At 45.3% G+C, this 24,159-nt stretch overlaps 2 protein-coding genes and 2 long non-coding RNA genes across 29 annotated transcripts in view; 1 reads left to right on the top strand and 3 right to left on the bottom strand.

Annotated features, from left to right (window-relative positions):
* Nucleotides 1-13,435, top strand: part of SPIRE1 (spire type actin nucleation factor 1) — a 153,536-nt gene extending 140,101 nt beyond the window's left edge. For 10 of the 20 annotated variants that reach the window (XM_081561717.1, XM_081561716.1, XM_081561722.1 and 7 more), the window contains 6 exons: nt 510-652; nt 6,848-6,985; nt 7,531-7,601; nt 8,117-8,144; nt 8,241-8,377; nt 10,350-13,435. In XM_081561717.1, the coding sequence (XP_081417843.1) occupies nt 510-652; nt 6,848-6,985; nt 7,531-7,601; nt 8,117-8,144; nt 8,241-8,377; nt 10,350-10,608 (776 nt within the window). In that variant the 3' untranslated portion in view covers nt 10,609-13,435. Of the gene's footprint in view, nt 1-509; nt 653-3,250; nt 3,425-6,847; nt 6,986-7,530; nt 7,602-8,116; nt 8,145-8,206; nt 8,378-10,349 lie in introns of all 20 variants that reach the window. The other 10 variants (XM_081561710.1, XM_081561711.1, XR_014074509.1 and 7 more) reach the window with 6 other exon arrangements.
* On the bottom strand, nt 89-14,457 carry LOC145534384 (uncharacterized). 2 transcript variants are annotated; one of them, XR_014074520.1, is made up of 4 exons: nt 12,735-14,457; nt 3,940-4,052; nt 2,653-3,818; nt 89-1,245 (listed from the first exon to the last, which is right to left on the bottom strand). It is a non-coding gene; the product is annotated as an uncharacterized LOC145534384 (long non-coding RNA). The 2 variants fall into 2 exon arrangements; XR_014074519.1 differs by lacking the exons at nt 2,653-3,818; nt 3,940-4,052 and having other exon boundaries at nt 12,735-14,333.
* A 985-nt stretch (nt 14,458-15,442) lies between these two features.
* LOC145534385 (uncharacterized) lies at nt 15,443-17,399 on the bottom strand. The gene is made up of 2 exons (XR_014074521.1): nt 16,340-17,399; nt 15,443-16,195 (listed from the first exon to the last, which is right to left on the bottom strand). It is a non-coding gene; the product is annotated as an uncharacterized LOC145534385 (long non-coding RNA).
* Nucleotides 17,400-17,686: 287 nt separating this feature from the next.
* The window catches only part of PRELID3A (PRELI domain containing 3A), a 42,997-nt gene continuing 36,524 nt past the window's right edge, over nt 17,687-24,159 (bottom strand). For all 6 annotated transcript variants that reach the window (XM_081561746.1, XM_081561751.1, XM_081561749.1 and 3 more), the window contains one exon: nt 17,687-23,199. In XM_081561746.1, coding sequence (XP_081417872.1) covers nt 23,146-23,199 — 54 coding nt within the window. In that variant the 3' untranslated portion in view covers nt 17,687-23,145. The remainder of the gene's footprint in view (nt 23,200-24,159) is intronic.

Here is a 24,159-nt window from a genome sequence, read left to right as displayed (position 1 = left end):
ACTTGACAATTTTGGTATGATTCGACACAAACAATACATAATTTTCACATGCTTTTAAAATAAAGCCCAAGATCTATTCCTTGAATTCTTTGCCCTTGAAATTGTTTATTGAATACAAATCTTTTGCCCAATTTAAAAAAATTTTAAATAAAGCTTAAGACTCTTAATTGTAAAATTCTGTGGAAAATAACAGGATGGCATTTGTATTATGAATCTGAGACTCCATTTATGTTGCATTTTATGCATGAATTTGAATATTGAATACTTTTTCCTTTCCCTTGCTATTTCAGTAGCAAGTTTATCTTGCAAAGATTGTTCTATAACAGTCTTCCAGGGTTCCCTAGGGGCCTCCAGTCCTAATGTATCACTCCAACAAAATCAACACTTCATCTTTGAATGCAGTTTGTCACACACAGCAGAGGGTTTTCTGTTAGAAATTGAAACCTAAGTTGCTTTTTTTTTCTTTTATAAGAGAATTGATTTCAGTTTGGTTCATCCTGTTTCTTCAGGCCCTCCCAAGTTCTTGCCCATATCCTCCACACCTCAGCCTGAGCGACGGCAGCCACCCCAGAGACGACATTCCATTGAGAAGGAAACACCCACTAACGTGAGACAGTTCCTGCCAGCATCCAGGCAGAGCTCCCGGTCTCTCGTAAGTAGCCCACAGACTCTGCAGAGCAACTTGTAAACAGTTAGAGACCTGGAATCATTAGTTTCCTTGAGAAGCTTCCAGAAACTAGAATGAACTTTATAAATAACCTTATTTGTTGTTATTAGCTGAAGAAAACCAATCCTAAGAGTAACCAAGTGAAATCTGACATTCTTTGTTCATTTCAAGTCCTTTTTTTTCCCTGGAACACTTATTTATGGTTGAAAGTATGGATATTTATTAAAGAAACACTTTTTTCCTTTCAAATGCCACTTAAAAATTGTTGAAACTAAACAGAAAACTTGGTGAAGTCTGACTACAGTAGACTCTTATTGAGGCAGATGTCCAAAGGGAGAATTTTGATTGATAAAAATCCATTGTTCCTTGTTTTCAAGCATGTTTTGTGATAGGAGTGACTGCAGCTGTTTGGATGGGTTGACAGTTTGCGCTGTTCTCCAGAGACGTCCAGGCTCACGTCACGGCTGTTCACTTCTCAGACGGGGATGTAGCCCACAGGGCCCTTCTAGGAAGAGGCAGCGGATCTGCCAGAGGAAACCTGCGAAGGTTCTTTTTGTTCCACTTGACTCCCCAAATACCTGCAGGCAAAGTACAAGGATTCAGTCAGTAATTCTACCAGCAGCCAACCTGTGTTTCTTCAGATTCTCATGAGTAAAACACTAGACTGTGCTGAGTCCATACTTTAAGGCTGTAATGAATCACCAGTGGTTCAAGGAAGTGATGATAGAGGTCCCTCCCTCCAGTGGTGTGGTTTTTGTGAAGAAACCAAGTTTGAACCGCACTGATAGTGTTGAATTGATCAGTCATCTCTGTTCCCAAATAATGTGATTAAAGAACTAATGATTTTGTGGTAACTCTTGTTAGGATTCCTCTAAGTCCTAAAGAATCACCACACACTGAAATATGCTGAACTACAGCCTTATCAGTGGCTTACCACCTGAAAAGCAGAACTCTAGCCGGACACGTTCAAACTTTAAAATCCAAAGGCTTTTTTTGTTAATACGTTATTTAGCAAAATATACAGTTACTGTTATAACTGCAAAATACATGAGAAGGAGCGCCTTTGTGATTTTTTTTCACAAGTCCAATGATTAGAAGGTTCTTTTCTTTACACAGCTTTTCCTAGAAGTCAGTTTATCATTCAGCTGTGTGTACCTGGCCTTGCGATCATCTGATGTCACCATTGAGGTTAAAATTAGCAGTGTAAAGACACTGTCAGATTAACTACAAGCAGTATTTGGCTGGTGCATGTGTGCTAAATTGCTTCAGTCATTTCAGACTCTTAGCGACCCCCATGGACTGTAGCCCACCAGGCTCCTCTGTCCATGGGATTCTCCAGGAAAGAATACTGGAGTGGGTTGCTGTGCCCTCCCCCAGAGGACCTTCCTGAGCCAGGGATCGAACCCATGTCTCTTAACGTCTCTGGCGTTGGCAGGCGGGTTCTTTCCCACTAGCACTACTTGGGAAGCCCTATTGGCTGATGATAGAAACTTTACCAAGGAAGGCCATGAGGTGTCTTCCTGGTGCAGGGGAGCTCAGTGTGTATGGTCACGCTGTGAGCTGTTTTTGTGGAGGAGGAGAGCAAGGGACACCCAACATGCCTTTGCAGAGAAGGGGCTTAGTGAGCAGGCAGGGGAGCCCTGTAGTCTGTGCGGACTGGTATTTGTTCACAGAACTGCCCCCTCAGTGCCTCTAGGGCCCAGCTGAGATCCAGATCAAAGTCCTGACTTTTCTTGCCAGTAGCTTATCATGGGAAATCCATAAAATCCCACTACTTTAGTGGCAGTGGCGTCTAGTTTTGTAAGTATTGTTTTTAAAAGTACGATTTAGCTATTTTTTTAAGAAAACACTGAATCATTTTGCGTTTATAAGGTCTCAACTAAAGAAAGCAGAAAAGTCTTGTTGTTACTGATTTTCATTTATATTGGACCTTCCTCCCTTTCCTTCTGGGGTTTCCCAGGTGGCAGTAGTGGTAAAGAACTCACCTACCAATAATGTAGACACAGGAGATGCCGGGTTAATCCCCAGGTCAGGAAGATCCCCTGGAGGAGGGCATGGCAATCCGCTCCAGTGTTCTTGCCTGGAGGATCCAATCCCATGGACAGAGGAGCCTGGTGGGCTACAGTCCATGGGGTTGCAAAGAGTCAGACACAACTGAAGAGACTTAGCACCCTTTCCTCAGGATGTTGAAAGTGTACTTTTTTCAATCATTTGGTCAGATGACTGGGGGCAGCGCGCCCTCCGAGTAGGGGAGGGGTGGCTGCTGGCTGTGTGTTTCTGCCATCACCTTGGGCCTGCATCCCACAAACCTGTGTGGGAGATAGAGTTCACAGGACAGCTGAAGTGTTGCTGTGTGAACTCAGATTCTCCAGCCATGACTTTGTGGTTGATTTCCTTTTGACACACATGGATGCAGATGATGGCCTGGAGACTCCTGTGGAATCTAACATTAATGCCCTCCGTGGTGTTTTTGTCTGTTTTTCTTTCATGCTTTATAATGGTTCTGTAACAGTCACTCATGTTCAGCAGTATTTTCTCCATTTCTTCTCCCCTGCCGTTCTCTTCCCCATACGTATTGTTCAGGTTCCAAGGATGACCAGAGCCTGGCCAGCACCGCCTTTCCGACCACTTTTTTCTACCCTCCAAACAGCTTCTCTGCTCGGCTCTCACCCTTTGGAGGCAGCCATGCTGGGGGTAGCAGGGGCTGTTTATTATCTGTGTGAGAGAGCTTTTACCAGCAGGTGGAGACACACACAGGTTGGCCTCCTGCGGGCTCTGGGAATTACCTTCCTCTGTCTCTGGTCGTGATGCCTCAGCTGCCGCACTTTGCACAAATTAACAGCTTAGATGGACACTTTGCTTCTGACTGTTGATTCCAATCTTTGGTAGATGCATAGATCACACCATGATCTCAAATGACAGGATGATAGTGAAAGGACAACAAACTCAGAATGCAGCAGCATCAGGAAGGTGCCTGTGGGCGGAGCTTCTGAGGGACCTGATGGAAAGGCATTCCTGCCAGCCTCCCCCAGAAGCAGTCGACACTCAGCTGCCCAGCCAGGGAGCCACAAGGATTCTTCCTCTTCTCCAGCTCCCATACAGCTGTGTTATGATGGTCAGGGTGGTTGTTACAAAAATCCACGCTGCTTCTCTGTACAGAGAAATCAAGTTTTCTTTTATCGATGTGATTATTTAAAATATTTTAAATACTCGTATTGTCTTTGAGATTTTCATACAGAATACATTTTTTAGAGAAAGTATAATTTCCAGACCTCAGTGGCATAAAAAGCCTTGGGACCGTCTTCAGGCTTCCCCTGCCCACAGTGCGACTGGTGTGGCAGCAGCCCGCCTGGCTCCAGGGTCCTTCCTGTTGACCAGACCTGTCCTTGACAAGCAAACAGCCGCTAGTTTGTTATTCTTTATTACCCATCTTGGTTCAGAAAAGAGACTGAATGTAAATGAGGTACAACAGATTACTTTCTCTTCATTTGGCATGAAATTCAGGCTCAGTCTAGTTTTTCATTTTTGATCTGGCTACGTGAGCACGTGGTCAGATGCAGGAGAAGCATTTAGTACCACCCATCCTACTGCTGTTTCTGAAGATCTCTGACATTTTGTTTTTATTTTCAACCCTGCCCAGTCTACTAAGTCTACAGATGACTTTAGATAGATAATTCACCTTGAATTTTAAAGATGAACTTGAAAAAAAAGTAATTAAACTTAACATTTGCTCTTAAGTGGGCTTTCCTTTGGTTTATTAAAAACTCAAAAGGCTGTTTGAGATAATTGTCAAATCTCCTCATACATATTTATGAAGTTTTGGCTAACCAAAAACACTATAAAATGAGACTGTTTCTGTTTCTCCAGCTCAGTAACAGATGATACACTGTGTTCTCTAATTTCTGTGCTGGCTTAACTCTGACCCCTTTTGAATGGTAAATATAACCAAAATAATTTAAGAGAAACCCAGCCATTTTAGTGACATATGTACAGTGAGTTCTAAAGGCACAGCTGCTCCTGTAGTATATTATAATCTTTGAAAACTTAAGATTTAGCTTTCCGTTTCTAAATTTGGGAGCTTCCCTGCAGCACAGAGCAGCCAGAGAATCAGTCCTGCTGCTCCGGCCCCTGGCGTCCGTGCTGTAGTGTGACCGGCCCCTCATGACGGGGGACAGGGGCTCAGCTCGGGGTAGGGGGAAACCCTGAGTGCTTTTCACATTTTGTGGCATGAGGATCTCAGCAAGATCTGGGGTAATTTGGCTTTGGGGATGTTGAATCAATATTTTTTCATCAGTTGAAAAAAAATAATGAAAACTAGTCTATATTTATTTATTTTCTTTCATGTTGCATTAAAGTTTTGTTGTCCTTGGGAAAGCACCAGATTTAAAACATTAGCATTTGACCTGATGGAAGCTATTTACCAAAGGATAATCTGCTTGAAATTCTAAAAAAAGAACATGAACACCAAAAAAAATCCACCATTTCTTATTTTATCTGACAGAGCAGTGGATTTGGGTATGGTTCAAAGCAGAAAGTCAAAAGTAGGCTCTGACTGAGCCCGTCTGTGACTAGAGGCTGAGGAGAGGGCAGTGCCTGCTATCAGGGATGCAGCACATCTCACCGCCTGTGTCACGTTGTAAGGTTGCCATCTTCCTAACACACGGCCACCAATCTCAAGAGCAGTCTTCTGCTTGTTTGCTAGATTCATATATAGGTAGTCATGATCGTTGCTGATGAATAAAGACGACTGTAAAGACTTCTTAACGACATGTCAGAAGCTGAGAAACGTTGCTGTTCAGTGTGTGCAACTGGCGCGTTAGCCTGAGCACAGTTGTGATGTCCAGCACTCAGAGGCTGTCCTGTCCCAGTGGACACACACACACTCTGTTCTCAGGGCCGAGCAAAGCACAGTAAATACTGGACATGCCAACTGAAGCCTGTTATCTTTGAAAGCTCTTCCTACTGAGAGAAAATTGTGTGATGGTGGGATTTTTTGAGTATTTAGACATCCTAGAGCACATGATATAATCTAACAAACTATCCCCCCATCCTCCAGATACTGAGTTGTCAAAAATTCAACTGCAGGATCTTTTCTAAAACATTTTTAGCAAATTTAATCTTCCCTACGTTAGCTTGAACAGAGATAATTTTGTAATTACTGTAAGAAGCAGTAATTCTGCAAACTTTTTTTTTTTTAGTAAATGCTAATGTTTGTCAAGTTTGCAGCCTAGATTTGTTTTTGTTTTTCTCTGATTAGAAGACAGAACTGAATGTTAAATCTCCATGAACTGCATCCATAGTCTTGTGCTTTCTTGTTTGGCTTGTCTGACTCCAGAATGCCTGTGCACAGCGCTGCTGTGTGTGTGGGTGTGAGTTCCAGTGTGTGCACACAGAGGGTACGGGTTTGTGAGGCCCACATGCTGTGGGCGCACAGGACGTTTCTGTCTTTCTGCTGGGTCCACAATCAGTGCAGGGCCAATTGGGAGCAGGCGAGAGGCTCTTTATTCAGTGGGATCAGTTACCTCAGCATCATCCTCCACAGTCCTGTGTGGAAAAGTGACAAGGGCTCTGGAGCACATGGGGCAGCCCAATGGGAGTGACTGCTGGCCTCCAGGTGCAGTTCACTCACACCGCTAGGAGTTTTCAGGCTGTGCTGATGTAACTTACCACTAAATAACGTTTCTCAATGTCAGTTACTAACCATCTTCTTTGGGCCGTTCTGGGTACCACAAATCAGTGTTTATAACTGTACCAGTATTGTAGATTTGCTGTTTACCTTTGAGCAGATAGTATACAACAGAAAGCTACATACGTCTTTGTGTATCAGGAGAAAATGGACATAAATTTGGTTTAGAACAGTAACATTTCCCCCAGATTTCAGGACACAGATACTCAGCTCCCCTTCGGGGACTGGAGATGCCTGAGATGCATCTGAACACACATGAGAAACTTCTGTTATTGGAGGTCTTGGTCAGCTAGTGCTACCTGGGACCCGGCAGTCTCCTGCTACCTTCTGGGTGTGATCAGAGATTGTGGTCCCCAGAGCGAGCCAGCCCTGCCCCAGGGTTTCCTGGGAGCCTCTTTCTTCTTTAGAGCTACTAACCAGGGGCCTGATGTGGAGGAGACATGGCCTTGCTGGAGGGGGTGGGGCTTCTTGCTCACATGGATTCTGACTTTCAGGAGGAGTTCTGCTACCCAGTGGAGTGCCTGGCACTGACTGTGGAGGAGGTGATGCACATTCGTCAGGTCCTGGTCAAAGCAGAGCTGGAAAAGTACCAACAGTACAAAGATGTCTACACGGCTCTGAAAAAAGGAAAGGTAGAGCCCTTTCCAGTCAGCGGGTCACGCGGGCATTATCTGCTGCCAGGTGGCACAGGGCTTTGGGGGCTCCATGGGCTGGAGGCTCACCCTCTACCAGGCAGTCCCTGTCCCCTTGCTCACAGAAGTGAGTATTATTATTTCTCCCATAGAAATCGAAAACCGTAAGGTTTAAAACCACTGTAATAAATAATGGTGTGCCTTCCTAAAACCAAGTCTGCTCTTAGTTGTTAAACTTTTAAAGGATTATTGAGAAAATACATCTGAGAAACACAGGACACTTTTTTAGAATCTTCCTCAGATTGCTTCCACAATGGCAAGACCCTTAAGAGCTGTGGCCTTTTTCTCCCATTTAAAAGTAGAATTATAATCAAATACAGACCAGATTGTAACTGTCACAGAATCAAACTTAGTAAAAGGGTCTCTAAATGCTCTCCTCCCTTTGTCTACTAAGACTTTCCACATATAAATACGTGTTTAGATGTACAAATTAGGAAATTAACTGTTGGCAATTCTTTTTTCTCCTTTAAAATTTGTTTTTTTAGCTCTGCTTTTGTTGCCGAACCAGAAGGTTTTCCTTCTTCACCTGGTCTTATACCTGTCAGTTCTGTAAGAGGTAAGGCTTTTTGTAATTGATGACAGTAGTCAAGGAAACACCTCCACTGTTTCATCATTTTTCTCACAGGAACAATAGTAGAAATAATCCAGTGTGTTATCATGTGCCATGCTTATGAGTTACAATAGCAGTTGCTTCAACAGTGGATGGTTATTTGATAATTAAGTCTGGAAAATTTTTCTCTGCATGTATTTCTTTTATGTATTCAAGGTAGTTCTAATAATAATTTGTCATATTAGAACAGAAAAAAATAGATATGACTCTCAGGTGAACCCACAATAGACAAGAAAATCCCAGACATTAAGTTGATCCTTTCATAGGACATAGCATTAACTTTTACAGCCTGATGGTCTTTTTGGCAAGCCAGTTGTATCAGTTTGTTTCATTCTGGTAGAAGAGCTGGAATTTGGGGGACCAACTGTAGACAGGTAGAGGCATGCAGCCTTTGGCTTCTCTTAACTCTCCAGTCGTATCCATGGAATCACCCTAAGTAACCCTTCTGATTTTGTGTACAGGCCGGTGTGCTCACAGTGTTGCAAAAAGGTAAGCTGAGCTCAGTAAAGTCACAGCTTGTGCTGATTTCAGTGACTCTGCCTCTCCAGCAGTCCTGCTCATTCTCAGTTTTATTTGGGATCATAGATGCGGCTGCCCTCCAAGCCATATTCCACCCTTCCTATCTTTTCACTGGGACCATCTGCCTTGCAGAGAGGGGAAAGCTGTATGAGGCCAGAAAAACCCTCCACTGGCCACCATCGGCCACTTCGGAGCATTGCCAGGTGAGCAGGAGGCCTGGGTCTCCAAAGTGTCCTTTGTGAAAGCATAAAGCACTTTCAAGGACTTTGGTGACATGGTGGGATATTGGCTTGATGAGGGGCACATGGGTGGATTGGTTTTAATAGTTTTGACTTATACAAATCTCCAAAAGTAACACGTCAAGAATAATGGCTAGCTCCTTGAAAGACACAATCTCCTAGTTTAATATTTTTTCTACTTTGGAAATAATTACCTTTATGTATCCTTTAAAAGTCATCTTTAAAAATATCCTTTTCAGTGGAGTTGAAAACTTGCACATGAGAGTCTAATCTTTCTTTCCTTTAGTTTTGAAAAAAATATTTTTAATCCTGTGTTTACAGTGGTCTGCAGTAGCTGACTTACATTCCTAACATAAAGACAGAAATAAAGTTTTATGTCAAGAGCTGGCATTTTAAAAGGAAAACATGCCTGGGTATCAATCGCTTTGTGTTCAGGTTAGTGTTGGTCTTCAAGAAAAACAGGAGGAAGGCAGACCAGCTCGGGTCCCAAGCTGGCAGGGCCCAAGGGGCAGGGTTTTACACACCAGTGGCCCCTCCACCTGTGAGGGACACTAGCATTGGTGCCAAATGCTGGATGGTGGCCATTCAGCGTATCAAGGTCTGTGGACAGCGAGGTGAGGGAGTTGGAAGCTCCTCAGACCTGTGTCCGGAGAAGGCAATGGCACCCCACTCCAGTACTCTTGCCTGGAAAACCCCATGGATGGAGGAGCCTGGTGGGCTGCAGTCCATGGGGTCGCTAGGAGTCGGAGACGACTGAGCGACTTCACTTTCACTTTTCCCTTTCATGCATTGGAGAAGGAAATGGCAACCCACTCCAGTGTTCTTGCCTGGAGAATCCCAGGGAGCCTGTTGGGCTGCCGTCTATGGGGTCACGCAGAGTCGGACACGACTGAAGTGACGCAGCAGCAGCAGCAGACCTGTGTCCGAGGCTTCTGCCCTGTGCTCAGCCCCCATCCTGGGCTCTTGAGTTTGGGCTGCTGTCCATGGGCTCAGGACAAGCAAATATGGCTGTTGTTCCCTCCTGTACTTAATTCTACGTCCCTATTTGGTTTAATTAAAATAGTGAGTGGATGATTCCTAGTTATTTCCAAAAACTATCCAAAACATTTACGGTGACGTTGGTCTAGTTAACTCCAGCTCTCTGGAATTCAAACAGTCCGTCACCTAGATAAAGACAATTGCTGTGGTCGGGGAGGTGTATTTGATAAATACGAAAATAAGAAAGCTAGTCCAAAGATAATTTTTCAGGTTGTCTCATAGGATTTATGGACTTCCCTGGTGGCTCAGAGGTTAAAGCGTCTGCCTCCAATGCGGGAGACCTGGGTTCGATCCCTGGGTCGGGAAGATCCCCTGGAGAAGGAAATGGCAAACCACTCCAGTATTCTTGCCTGGAGAATCCCATGGACGAAGGAGCCTGGTAGGCTACAGTCCACGGGGTCGCAAAGAGTCGGACACGACTGAGCGACTTCCCTTCCCTTCCTTCCCTTCATAGGATTAAGATAAATTTACTTCAGTTTCCTATAGTTTTCTGACCTACCATCAACAGTTAAGTAATGTTCATTAACCGTGACATGGGGTCACTGAGAAAGAACTTAAAAGTTTTCTCTGCATCATCAGTGGTACATTGGCAACATGTACTTCATTTCATTGTTAGCGTTCATGATCTGTGTGCAGTAGGTGAATACTCTGATATCCTATTTTAAAAAAATTCTATAAGGGGTACTAAGATTCTTAATAAAACATGTTTCTTGGTTTGTTTTTTAAAAAAATATTTTGAATGTTGTCACCAGTTATAACTTTGGACGAACCTGACATGGGCCAGTCATCACCTATTCCATCATATTTTGGCAACAAATTTGCTTTTTCTACATGTATTCTCTTAGTATTGCAGTAGAATTCTTAAACAATAATGGATATTTTAAATGTTTTCTTCAAGATTGTCCTCAAAATCCAAGTCTGTGGACAAATCAGATGAAGAACTCCAATTTCCCAAAGAGCTAGTGGAGGACTGGAGTGCCATGGAGGTGTGTGTGGACTGCAAAAAGTTCATTTCCGAGATCATCAGCTCAAGCCGCCACAGTCTGGTGTTGGCCAACAAGAGAGCCCGATTGAAGAGGAAGACGCAGTCCTTCTATGTGTCCTCAGCAGGCCCGTCAGAGTACTGCCCCTCCGAGAGGACCATCAGTGAGGTCTGAGCCCTGTGCCTTCCTGTGCGGAGTCGCGTTCCTATGAGGGCACTGAGCGGGCTGTCACTGTCTCCTCACCGTGGTTGACTGGCTCGGGTTTGCATGAGAATCAGGGTTTTGCTGTGTCGCATTGTTCCACGGACTAAATGCTGTGTTCATGTCAATTGATAACACGTGACCAGTCGCCAGTTGCTCATCTGCACTAAGAGGACAGTAGCTTGAAACTTGATTTTGTGTGAGTACAGATTTGGAGGCCAGAAACTTTCCTCTTAGTTCTTTACTGTGCCTGAAATAATGTTCTGACTAAGGCAGAAAGGTTCTCGTGTGAGGAATCAGTCTAGTGCAGGCCTAGAGGCCAGCACAGTCTAAGCAGTAAGTCATATTGGCATTTCCACTGACAGTGTTCCTAGCTGATGCACACAGACCCCTGGAGGCCTCACAGCACAGAACCTGCAAGGGTTTGCTTGTGCCTCGAACTGGTTTTAAGTTATTGTTGCTCTGAGACACTTGGGAAGGGCTCTCTACTGCCTCCCAGGACAAAGCATCTGCGCTGTAGGCCCTGGGGGTGCCTGTGTCCCTTGGCAGCGAGGCAGTCTCCTGAGCAAGTGCCAGGCTGTCCTTATCTTGAATGTATTACAGTTACTAGTAGTTCTATGTTGGAGGTCTAAAGAAAGTTTTGTGGCATCATGGGACAAAGGCAGGCTGGAAATTTGTCCAGAAGCTCATTACTTTGGCCCAAAGAAGGGCTGTGAGCACCACGGGGAGTGAGCTGGACCACCCAGCTCTCCAGCCACAATTTTCATAACTTTATAGTCTCACCATCATGACTAAATTAAGCCACAATTTGGTAAGTAAGGTCTCAAACTGAAATTTATTTTTATAAATGAATTTTAAGGAAAACCATGGTCTAGTCTTTTAAAATTACTAGAAAATTAACCTGGTAAGCTTTTTGGATGCTTTTTGCACAAGTTTTCCTTGTAAGTGACTTGAGTGGGTAGGGTGGGCTTTGATGAAGCCGAGCTGGAGGCAGCACCATACACCTGTCATTTCTCAGCTGTGTGGTCCATTCTGTGGCATCTCTGTGGTTCTGCTTGGCTTGGTGGTGACCAGCCAGTCACATTCACAAGCCTGGTTAATGCGCCAGGTCGCTTTCTGACACTCTCTGGGACACATCTGCAGTCAGCACTGCTCACCAAAAACCATGGCAGTCACTCCACGCCCCCTCCACAACATTTCTATAGCAAATTAACAGTAATACCTCAGAACTGCTCTGGTAGTGGTTTTTCATGGTTGAAATTTATAAATTAGTAAATGGCTTAAAATTAACTTACACTTACAAAATAAACTTTACCAATTGAACACTTACAAAATAAACTTTACCAATTGACTAAAGTAATTAATGCATGTTAACAATTTGTATTTGCATGTAAAAGTGGGCCACCAGAAAACCCTGATTACGGAAATGTTTAGACTGTTTTAAAGAGGCTCACATAAGAGCTTCAAATGTTACACTGAGTAAATCTTGTTTGTAGTTTTCCAAGGGACAGTTTCAACTCTAGACCCCTGATGGTTTGGCCTGAAGCCTCTAGACCATCCCCAGGACAGGTGCAAGGAAGACAGTGAGGGGCGGGTGTTTGTGTCCATGGAAAAAACAGACCCAGGAAAGTGTGCTTTTTAAAATAATGACTAGTTTATAGGTGTTTCTAAAATACAAAAAGCTAGCCCCTCCCCCCAAATGAGAATCCCATTCACATGGCAAAATCTAGCTCATGTGGTCCTTGACTTCACTGCTCCAGGTTTGTGACACTGTTCAGCTGTTGGGACATTGTGAGTGGCAGGTTTCCATGGGACAGTTTGCAGAAAGAGTAGAAAAGGGCATATGGCACAGCTGAGATTGTAGAAATCAAATCTGCATCCCTTTCTGGCACCAAACAAATCCCCGCACTCAATCCTCCCGCATCCATGGCGTGTCTGCCACCTCAACCACGCTGGATAATTCCAGAGGGTCATCCACTGCTGGCCTGTGGGGCATGCTTTCGCAGTCCCTGCCGTGCCCTCCAACCCCACGGTGGAGCGCCCTCCCTCCCTCATCTCTGGGATCCCAGGCTGCTCTTTGTGCTGCTTCTGGCACTTACTCTGGTCTGACAACAGCATTGCTGGCTGGCTGGCCTTGGGTGGACTCTGATGTGTGTCTGCGCGCCGGCCTTCATTCTCACCCTCTCCCTCCAGGCTGAGAACACCTTCACTTCACTTCTCACAGTTTAACTTTCTGTCAGTGTCAGGATAGATAGCAAAGCTTGTAAATACTGTAATATATTTATTGGTATTTGAAGGGCATTCATTCAGTGGAAAATGAGAATTAACTCTCCCAACACAAATAAAAGTTAAGTACATCAACGTAATAGTCTTGCTAGATTTCAAGTTTTAAGCCTTTCAAATTAAACCAGAAAGTTGTCATGTAGGAGTTTTTAAAATCTTACATTTGATGAGATCCCATGATCTCATAAACTCATGTGATCAGCACCGTGAACTCATGCCATGAATTTTTTTAAGACTCTTATTTTTCTAACTGTATTAATAAATGTCGGACTAGATTTTAGGTGTCACATAGGAAAGTTTTAAATTATGTTGCTATTTGCTAGAGCAAAACAGCAGACAATTTTGTACATGCAGAACTGTTGAAGGGCCATGGAGAAATGTGTACACGTTGACCTGGCTTCTTGCGTGTATAAAGTCCAGGCACTGCTGGCACTCAGCATAACATGACGCTACCAAACATTTTCCATTAAAGTCTTTTAAAATTTACTGAGGAGAAAATAAATGACTTTCCATCATATGTTCCGTGTGGAGTTCCTATTGTAAAATGGTGATATCTTTTGGTGACTAGCTGTTTGAAACCACCTAGGTTGGAAACACAAGATAATTTATGTGACATCAGCAGTTTACGATCAGCTTGAGAAATACAACCTGCAAGGACCACACTGGAAAAATGAAAATGAGCTGCCACTGTAACCCTGCTGTGTCACCAAGCAGCCTGCCTCCTTTGTCACCTTGCAGGGTAGGAAACTAAAATCTACAGATAATTTGTCTCCGTAGTTATACTGTGCTTAGAAAGATAAAGCTTTTCTTTTCCTAAATAGAATTCCTTATGGTATATGTTCTTAAAATGTCCCATGAAACAAAATTTCTTGTAGATTTTAAAGGCTTGAGTTTAAACCCAGAATGAATTTAGGAAGGTTCTGTCTTTATGTTAACTAGAGAGCATCCTTGGCTCTTTACGTGCCTTAAACCTTAGGTGATACTGAGTGTGATACTAATCCATTATTTATTTGCAAGATGTATTTTAAGCTCTTCTTGCACTAGGTTCCTGTGACAGGTGTGTGACAAGACCTCAGCTCGTAATCCACATGCTCACTGACTGAGTTCAGGGCACAGCCCTTGTCTTGTTGCTCCTAGGTTCTGGAGACATCGGGACCAGGAAGGAAAGCTCTGGGCCTCTCTTATTCAACTGCACCCTTCTTTCTCCTTTCTGGCCCCTGGTGAGGAGAAGCTGTACAGTTGCAAATCATTAGTCTAGAACTCCATAAGGAGAACTGTTGTGGGTAAGGGCTGGATTACACACTGATGTGTCAGGACTCCAGTTCTGCTCTCTGCAGAGTGTGCATACATACATACAGCCATCAGAATGCGCCTTTTCCCCTCATGTTGGCCTCAGGTCCACATCTAGAAACGTCTCCTTTGGCTCATCGGAAAAAAAAAAAATTAAGAGTTAAGAACCTACTTAATATAAAACTCGGCTTACACTAGTTAAATGCTCAGGTGCAGTTACCTGGCAGATTGAATTCACAGTGCTGTCCCACCTTGTTCCACTAAAATGTGCATGGTGTGTATGTTGATGTATTTTAGAATAGATGTCACTATGTGGAACATTCTCCAGCTGTTTTTGCTCTGGGGTTTTGATGCCAGTGGCACAACCTGAGCCTCTTACATGTGCACTATGAAGCAGAGGATATGAAAGGGCTCCAGCACTGACAGGACACAGTACTTGTGAAGCAGGCTCCTGAAAGCTGGGGCATCAAGGTCACTTGTGTCCCTGGGGCTTAGAAGCTGAGGGATCACCTGGATGTTCCACTCACCCGGGGGCCTGATGCTGGTTCCTGTTTTGGGATGCTCTCAGAGCGGCTCTGATGCATCTGTAAACTGAAGGAAGGAGGGAACTTCCTCCCCTAGGGAGCAGTCAACACAGAGAGGCAGCCTCACTGGAAGGCGCCCTTCTGCATGTTCTTCTTGGCTTTGGTGTCCTGTCATTGCAGGAACTGTCAGTCCCTGGCCTACCTCCCCTGTTACTTCCCTTGAGGTAACACAGCAGTAAAGGTCACACCCAAACTTTGCTGGGACCGCAGTGTTTGGGAGAGTGGGAATGCCAAAGACAGGATTTCTGGAAAGCTTACCTGAATATCAAATTCCTCAGCAAATGTGGTGTAAAAGCTGTGGGAAATCACAGAGAAGGGAGGAGGAGCAGCATGATTCTGCAAAGGTGGACAGACCTCCTTAACAGTGTAGCTCCTGCAGCAGAGCCAAACATGGAACAGAAAACAGAGTAGCTTCTCGTTTAAAGGGAAGAAACTTTGATCTTAGACACCCCAAAAGCAGAAGATGCCTGAGAAGATTTCAGCTGTCCACAAGAAAGGGAAGATGACTTGGGTCATCCTACCACAAGGTCATCTCAGGAGTCAGACCCATAGACTGTGAACTTGAACTGAGCACTGTGAACTTAATGGCTAGACAGCCCCACTTCTGTGTGGCTCCCTGCAGCAGCCTAAGGCATTCCTCACGGTGCATCTGGTGGTGGGCACAGCTTCATGGTGGAAACTGGGGCTCACTCTGCTCCACAATGGTAGCCACTGGCAGAGAGCGCTCTGTAGGACCTAAGGGCTTCCGCCTTGCTAACTGGGGGAAAAAACAACCATAATTAGTGAAGCAGAGCCTGGTCTCAAGTACACGAACTGGCTCTGACTCAGTTGCTCCAGCTTGGCAGTGGAACCACCCTCAGTCCTCACATGTTGGGAGAGCCGCACAGTGCTTCCGGACTTCAGCAGTGAGGGTGCTGGATGAGGTGGTCTCCAGGTCACTTTAACCAGGAGAAACATGACGTGGGGTCAGAGTACCCATGCTGCAGACACTGACCAGTGAGTCACTGAGAGCCTGACTCATGGAACAGAAACTGGGAGGAATCTCTGCAATTCACACTCGCCCTTTCACTGAAGCCAAGTGTCATTGAACAGTACTTCTCTGTATTGACAAACCTGATTATGGCAAAGAGAGGTTCAGTTTTACTACTTGCTATAAAAAAATCTGAGTTCATCTCCCAAAATTTAAAAAGACAGATGCATTGACATATATTAATAACAAGCAAAAAAACAAACAACCCCCTTTTCACCTGCTGTTTTGTGCCGGCACCATCCAATTACTGTGGTTCATTTACCAACCTGCTGGATGCAAAGGCATGGTCTGTTTTGGTAGGTCTTGTCTTGCAGTGTGACATGTGCCCCGCTGTGTGACGTATCCCACTGCAGACGTGAAGGGAAGCGAGTAGCTGGGTAGGGTGGGGAGTGGGTACATGTAACAGACTGTTTAATTGCATTAAATGGAAACAAATGTACAGACAAATCTTGCTGTTAAGCTTAATTAAAAAAAAAAGAAACGGTTGCCACAGCACGGGGGTCCCCAGTCCACATACCTCCCGTTGTGGTCAGGGATCCCCAGCCCAGAAGCTTGTTTCTTTGGCCCTCTCAGCCGTGATTAAAAACATCCAGGGCCAGGCAGATGCTCTTTCCCTGCGAAACTCCATCAGTGAGCAGGTGCAGCAATGGGTTGGAGCCCTCATGTCATTCACGCCACTGTTCACCCCCTGCTTCTGCCTCACACGGCTGCACAGAATGTGCCCCCTCCCCTGGCACAGCTGCTTCCGGTAGCTTCTGGACTCCCATGTCTGCAGTACTTGCTGTTGCTCCTCCTCTTTCCTCCAATGCAAGTAGCATCTACTACACTGTTTCATGAAGACACGGATCTTTGTCAGATTTCTTCACTGCTACATCCCTAGATTTGGAAAACTATCTTGCATGCAACAGGTGCTCAATAAATGTTTCTGGAGTGAATGGATGAATGAGCAGGTTCAATATGGAAATGAAAATAAGTCAGCGATACAAAGATAAGAACCATTAACATGTCTTCCAAACAACTGACACAGTGTGTAGTCAGTGCTCTTTACCACATAAGTGCCACAGACAGCCATGTTCTTCCTTTAAGGCAGGAGTACAACCCAAAGTCAGAAGTCACTGCAGCCCAAAGGTGGCTGATGAGAATTGGGAGGCCTGAGGCAGCAGCTTCTGCAGCTGCTGGTTCTCTGGAGCCTGCAGAAACCCCACTCTTGAAAATGCCATTCACACATGCTCCTCTCCAGGCTCCCATCCACTCCAGAGCCCTGGTGGAGCCACCATGCAGAGCCCGGCCTCAGAACCAGCTTTTTCCATTAACACGTCGATGGGCAGATATCAGAGACCCTGGAGACCTATAATCGAACTGCTGTGTGAACGCAAATCACGTGTTCATCAGCACTGAGCTCATACTCAGGACCTTTTTACTAATGCCTCTTTTAAAGGGTGGTAGTTAACTCTTACTAATCATAACGTTTTGATTAAAATGTATGATGTGCCAACTGGGCTGAAATAAAACATCCCAAACGACTTCAAATTTGTCATATTAAAACGGTTTGGCCAAGAAAAGAAAATAAGGGAAGATATGAAGATAAGCTTTATATTAGATATTTTATCTAATGTATTAAGTTTTTAAATGTTTTGCTGGTTTTTAGTAGCCAATACTAGCTCCCAGTAGTTGAGCATGTTACTGATTTCACTCGCCTGACGCACAGCAAAACCACCCTGCTGACCAGGCTGTGAAGGAAAGTGCAACATTTACTGCAGGGCACCAGCACGGAGTTAGCACAAAGAACAGGCAGCTTGTGACCAAACACCCAAACTCCCTGACAGCTTTCAGGTAAGTGATTTTTTTATATATGTATTTTAAATTTTTATTTGACTGTGCCAGGTCTTAGTTGTGGGATGCAGGATCTTCAGTCACAGCATGTGGGATCTAGCTTCCTGACTAGGGATCGAACCCAGGCCCCTTGCATTGGGAACATGGAGTCTTAGCCACTGGACCACCAGGGAAGCCCCCAAGGAAGCGTTTTTAAAGGCATGGTGAGGGAGAGGGTCAGGGGTGCCTGATCACTTGTGGACGTTTGTCCTGACTGGTGGGTAGTGCGGTAACAGGGTGGTATTTCTAGAATCCACATCATCAACCATCTGGTTCCAACCACTCGAGGGGTCTGCCTGCTGATTGTCAGCATGCAGCTAACTTCTCCACTTGATGGGGTTACTATCAGCAACCCATCTCAGGACAGGGCTCAGAATATTACTTACAGCCCTTGGGGAGGAACTACAGGTCCCTGACTTTGTTTAATGGCTCAACTATCATTGCTTTGACTTGCTTGATTGTTGCACTTGCTTCTCCATTTTTGCACTTCTCTGATTAAATTTGCTCTTTTGAAATTGGGCAAGGGCTAGGAGGCTAACGTTTTTCTACCAACGAGAGGTGGGGAATACAGGGGTCTGTAACCAGGAAGGCCCCACAAGGTCCTGCTTGGTTTCAAGCACTTTTCCACACCAGGTGCTGTGTGAAGCACTCTCAGCCACAATCCTGATACTCAGCTCTGAAGCAGGTGCTGTGCATGCACTTGTTGTCTATCTGAAAGATGGGAATATAGCCAGGTGGACATTTGCCCAAGGTCAAACCACTAGCCCAGCATCACATGTGAGGTCCAGCCCTGTGCTCATAACCCTGCTTTCTCTCCACCTGCCTTCCCCACTGAGGGCTATGATTCTGAACCCAGTCCTCAAGTCACCACATACTCAGTGAGCACCCAGGGCTGTGCATGCAAAATAAACATCTCATCTCTGCTTCTGATCAGAAAAATATGTATGTGAATAGTTGAGAAAAAATGGTCCAAAGTGATATAAACCTCTAGGAATTTATAGTAAGCTGTGAGCTGGTGTCAGTCAAGAATACCTTCCTGGAAACAGATTTCAAGAAGAGAGGGGACCCAACATCCCCCAAAGTGTGGTCTGATGACACCTGGATCAGAATCGTCTGGGCCAGTGCTTAGGCCTTGGTTTTGATTCCTTCCAAACGGTAATGAGAGTAGGCATTGAGGAAACTGACCACAACATATTAAATACCACATACAACAAACCTACAGCTAACATCATTCTCAAGGGTGAAAAGCTAAGAGCATTCCCTCTAGGATCAGGAATAAGACAAAGATATCCACTGTTAGGACTTTCATTCAACATAGTGTTGGAAGTCCTAACCATGGCAATCAGAGAGGAAAAATAAAAAGAATCCAAATTGGAAAAGAAGTAAAACTGTTACTGTTGGCAGATGACATCATACTACACAAAGAAAATCCTAAAGATGCTACCAGAAAACTGCTAGAGCTTATTGATGACTTCGGTAAAGTTGCTGCATACAAAATTAATACACAGAAATCTCTCGTATTCCTGTGCAATAACAGCAAAAGATCAGAAAGAGAAATTAAGGAAACAATCCCATCTACCATCTCATCAAGATAAATAAAATAGGAATAAACATATCTGAGGAGACAACAGACCTGTACTCTGAAAATTATAAAATGCTAATAAAAGAAATCAGAGATGATACAAACAAATAGAAAGATATATACCATGTTCTTAATTGGAAGAATCAATATTGTCAAAATTACTATATTACCCAATGCGATCCCTACCAAATTACCAATGGCAGACTTCCCTGGTGGTCCCGTGGTTAAGACTCCATTCTTCCAAAGCTGGGGTCACAAGGGATTAATCTACAAAATACACAAACAGCTCACACAGCTCTGTATCATACAGAACAACCCAATCAAAAAATGGACAGAAGATCTAAACAGACATTTCTCCAAAAAAGGGATATGGATGGCCAAAAAACACATAGGACAGCAACATCACTATCAGAGAAATTCAAATCAAAACAATAATGAGGTATCATTTCACATTGGTCAAAACAGCCACAATTTTCTTCCTGAGTTTTCTTTCACATACACACGGATTTATTTTAAGGAATTGGCTGCCCTAATTTTGAAGGCTGCCAAGTCCAAAATCTGCAGGGTGGGTTAATTAAGATTCATTCAGCACCCTACTGGTTAGTTTAGGTATCTTGACTAAAATCCAGAGTTCTACAAAAGTTGATTCCATTGTTTTGGTTTTGTTTTTTTGGCTAGCTTATTGATTGTTTCAATGGGGGGATTGATTCTCAGACCACCCACCTTTGCCATCTTCCACGATGTCACTATTTTTGAAATTTTTTAACCTTTAATTTTGAAGTTAATGTAGACTTACTGGAAGCTGCATACCCTTCACCCACTTTTTCAGTAACAGCTCACATAATTGTAGCACAGCACCACAGCCAGGAATTTAACATACGCAGTGCAGCACAGAGCGCTTTTAAAAGATCACTTCAACAAGGCTCAGCTGTATGAAATTTCACATCAGGGACAAAGAGACCCTAAAAGCTTTCAGAGAGAAAAAAAGAAGAGGCTCAGGAAGTGAAGTGGAAAACAATGGAGCAGTGCCTTCAAAATTCTGAGAACAAGTATTTTTATCTACATTTATATGTCCAACCAACCTTTGAGTGAAGAGTGGGAAGAGAAGGGACATTTTCAGGTGTGCCAAGTCCTGGAAGCTACTGTGGCATGTCCTTCCCCATTTTATGGTGAAAGAGAGAGGAGGCAGGGAGGCCAGGAGACAGGGCTCCAGTAAGGGAGAAAGGCCAACAGCCATTCGGCTGCTAGTCAGAGAGTGAGACAGGCCTCCAGGAAGGACAGCACCAGGGAAGTGAGAAAGGGGTATGCAACCTATGGGGTTTGACCTGCAGGAGAGGACACTGTGAGGTGCTGCAGAGAGCAAGTGAAGAACGTGGGGGCATTCAGCCAGGGACTTTGAAAAAATAAACAGATGAAAAGGAAGAGACAATTATTACCTTCGAGGGGAGAAAAGCTACATAAAGAAGATATAGAGACTCCCTCGGCAGTCCGAAGCAGAGGCTCAGGTTCCGTCTTTGGTCAGGGAACTAGATCCATATGCCACAACTAAAGATCCCTCATGCTACAACTAAGACCAGACCCAGTCAAATAAATGGGTTTTTTTTTTGGAAAAGAAAATGTAATTAACGTATACCTTTTCACTTGGTAATAAACAGTAGTTATGTATGTTTTAATTATAGAAAACAATGTGATTTTACCCATAAGTTACAACACAGCTATACTGGATTTGGGAAGATGTGAGAGAGAAAATAACCATCTATCATAGCAGGAAGTCAACAGATTTTGTCTAAAATTGTTGAATCAAGAAATAGCAGAGTATGCTCATTTATTTTAGGAATCTAACAGTAAATGCCAAAACTGCCAAGAGAGTCTATAGAAGGGTAGAAGCATGCTGTGTGGAAAGGGTAAGAGGGATTGTTTTTGTCATAAATCTTGTAACTATTTTACCTTTAAAGCTATGTACATAAAAGTCTCAAAAATAAAAATGAATTTTAATTTTGGATTGGAAGTATTAATATCAAAGGAAAAGCAGTATCTAAAAAAATGTGGTAGAATACAGTTCCACCCCTCCTTTATGGAGGAGAGCTTCTCTAGAATTATCATTTAAAACACACAAAAATTTTATTTTTGAAAATTGAGAAAGTTAAAACTCCCAGTTGGAGGTACCTTGATGTCAGCAGAACAGCTGAGAGCTTGGAACCACCAGCCCAGGCTGCGGTCCAGGCGGGGATCCCAGACGGTGCGCAGTCTCATTGCAGCCAGAGGACAGAGCAAATGGCTCTTCAGGCCAATCCTAACTGTCCCCGTGTCACCATCAGGGTGGATGCCCGACTCTAGCATGTGCAGATCCATGAAGGGGTAAGACGGACACACGTCAGCTATGTCTGAGGTAACAGCTGGTAGCCAGATATATGAACAGACAGGCAGTGAGCCTGTGGATCAAGGGCAAGGGAGGGGAATGGGGCATCCTCTGCAAAGAGAAAGCTCTTTAGAGAGACCCCAAGAGTCAGCAGGAGAGCTGGCAATGAGGGGAGGACAGATGAGGCCCCACAGCTGTCTGAGCAAACCAGGCTCAGGCACAGCAGAGCAGGTGCGTAGGCTCAACATGCAGTGGGCAGCATGGCAGCCTGCCCTGCTCCCAGCAGGTCTGCCCCATGGGCAGTGCCACTGGCCAGGCCTCCTGTCCTGTGAGGTCACGGCCGATCAGCCTGATGATGGCTGTGACCTGGGAGCTCCCGCCTCTCCCAGTCCAGCCATGACCATGCTCCAGACTTGCTTTTTCCTTCTCCTCTCTTTCTTTCTTGGTGAGGCATCATATTAAAGATTGAGGCAGTTGAGCTCTAGTTTGTGAGGCAAGAGAATGACAGGGTCCACAACTCAAAGCAACATCATCAGACACACACCAAACACACGCACAAGTAGGATGCCCAGCAGTCAGGGAGGCTCTCTGCATGTGATCTGCTTAGTGGTGCATTCAAGGAAGAAGGTCATGACCTCGGATTCAAGGTGAAGGTTCTGCCAAACCTATGCATCAGTGCCTTAGGCAAAAAGCAGGAAGCTCTTTAAAGGAGCCCAAGCCACAGGGCTCATGTCTGCTGACTGAGGCGCCAAGTGTTCATATGTGCTGCAGACAGACTAACTGAGGGTGGGAAGCAGGGCCAGAGCTTGAAAAGCCAAGAGTAGGAGGAGTTCCAGGGCAAGAGAGTAAGGATTCTCTCAGCAGAGGGAGCATTGAACTCTGACCTTATGAAGCAGAGATGACTGCTGACCACACCAGCATCAAATCTGCCCTGACACTGCAGACGCTCAGGAGAGAAAACCAAAGAGTATTTGAGAAGCTCAAAGAGATGTTGGGAAATGACTTCGAGCACTAAAAACGAAGGGCCAGTGACGGCACACGGCTGGCAGCAGCAGGAAGGGCAGCCTACTGGCCACGGTGCTGACACCTGGGCCCAAGGCTTCCGCACAAGATCGTGGGCAGGCACTCCAGTCTTACTCCCAATAAAATCCCCTTCAGATCAGCCCTCCACACTGGACCTGCTGGTGAGACCCTCCTGCTAAGAACACAGCAGTCCCAGAACACACGACCTTGTGCTGAGAACCGCTTGCAGGAAAAGCCGAATTGCCCTCGGAGACGAGATGACAAACCTGAACACAAATCTCGGCACAAACGAGCTGGTGCATCAGGACGAGGATGAAACCGGTTCGGTCTTTCTCTACAGGGCAGGGCCCCGCATTGAGCTGCATCCCCAGACCCCTCCCAGCACGCAGGCCGCACATGCCGCCAGGAGCCCAGTGGGCGCCACATCCTCCCGGTTCAGGAATCCTGTAGTTACCGCCGCTCAGCACGGGGGGCGCTGCAGGCCTCGTTAGCTCAGTGCGCGTTCCGCATTTTCAATTATCCACTCAATAGCTGCCCAGCCCTGGAGCAACACAGAGAGAAGCCAGTGCGCTGTCAGAGGTCATCCGGCTGTCTCAACGAGGAGCAGACGCGAGTCAGGTGAACGCAAAGGAGACACCAGGCCCAGAAACAAGGCAGGCGGCACACACAATTCCAGCCCCAGCCAGAGCTCCACGGAGCCCCACCCCATCCCTGCCCTCACCTCCTGAGGCCCCTCCGAGTCCTCCATGAGCGGCCCCTAACCTCCACTCCTGAATCTCTGGTGTGAGGTAACCTGCCTCTCCACCTCCAACTCCCACACCATCAGCAGGTAGCTAGCTGCCCCAGGGCCCCTGACCTGGTCTGGGGTGCTATGGGAAGGTAACAACAGCTGGAGAAGCCGTGATTCTCCATAGGCCTCCAGCACAGCAGCCTCTAAACACAGGAAATGAGAGGCTTGGATTTAGCCTCACCAAGTCTCCCCTGACTTTTCTCATAAAGGACTAAGGGACTCTGTCCTTGCTGAGAGTTGCCTTCCTCGTAGAATATTCTCGGCAAACACTCAGACCTGCCCTAAGCCAGATCATGGACACACAAAGTGTGTCGTGCCAGCTCTGTCCTCTGGGCTCACAGTGTGGATGTGATGAGTGCTACTCTGGGTCGGAAGCAGGGGACACTACCCTAAGCTAAGCTACTCTCAATCTTCCTCAAATATGGATTTTTCTAGGAACATGGCAGACTGGTCCTATATTGTGACTGAACAAATGCGCCTAAATGCAAGCATAAATGGCTCTCAGCCAAGCCCTGACTTGAGTGCCCTAGGAAGGGAAGGCTTAGGTGCCGTGCCATTGGTCACAGACAGAAACCAAGAGGGAAGGGGGAAGGGAGAGAGGGGACTGCATGCCCGGGCAAAGAGTTGGGCCCTGGCACCCACACAGCCTGGGACCCATCCCTCCCAGGGTCCCTCCACAAGGCTCACTCCCAAATCCTGCCAGAGGCACTC

Source organism: Giraffa tippelskirchi, chromosome 14, assembly GCF_054371585.1.
Source record: "Giraffa tippelskirchi isolate mGirTip1 chromosome 14, T2T-mGirTip1v1.2.pri, whole genome shotgun sequence".
Taxonomy (NCBI): domain Eukaryota; kingdom Metazoa; phylum Chordata; class Mammalia; order Artiodactyla; family Giraffidae; genus Giraffa; species Giraffa tippelskirchi.
The sequence above is the reverse complement of the archived record's forward strand: the minus strand, read 5'-3'. Positions and strand labels throughout refer to the sequence as shown.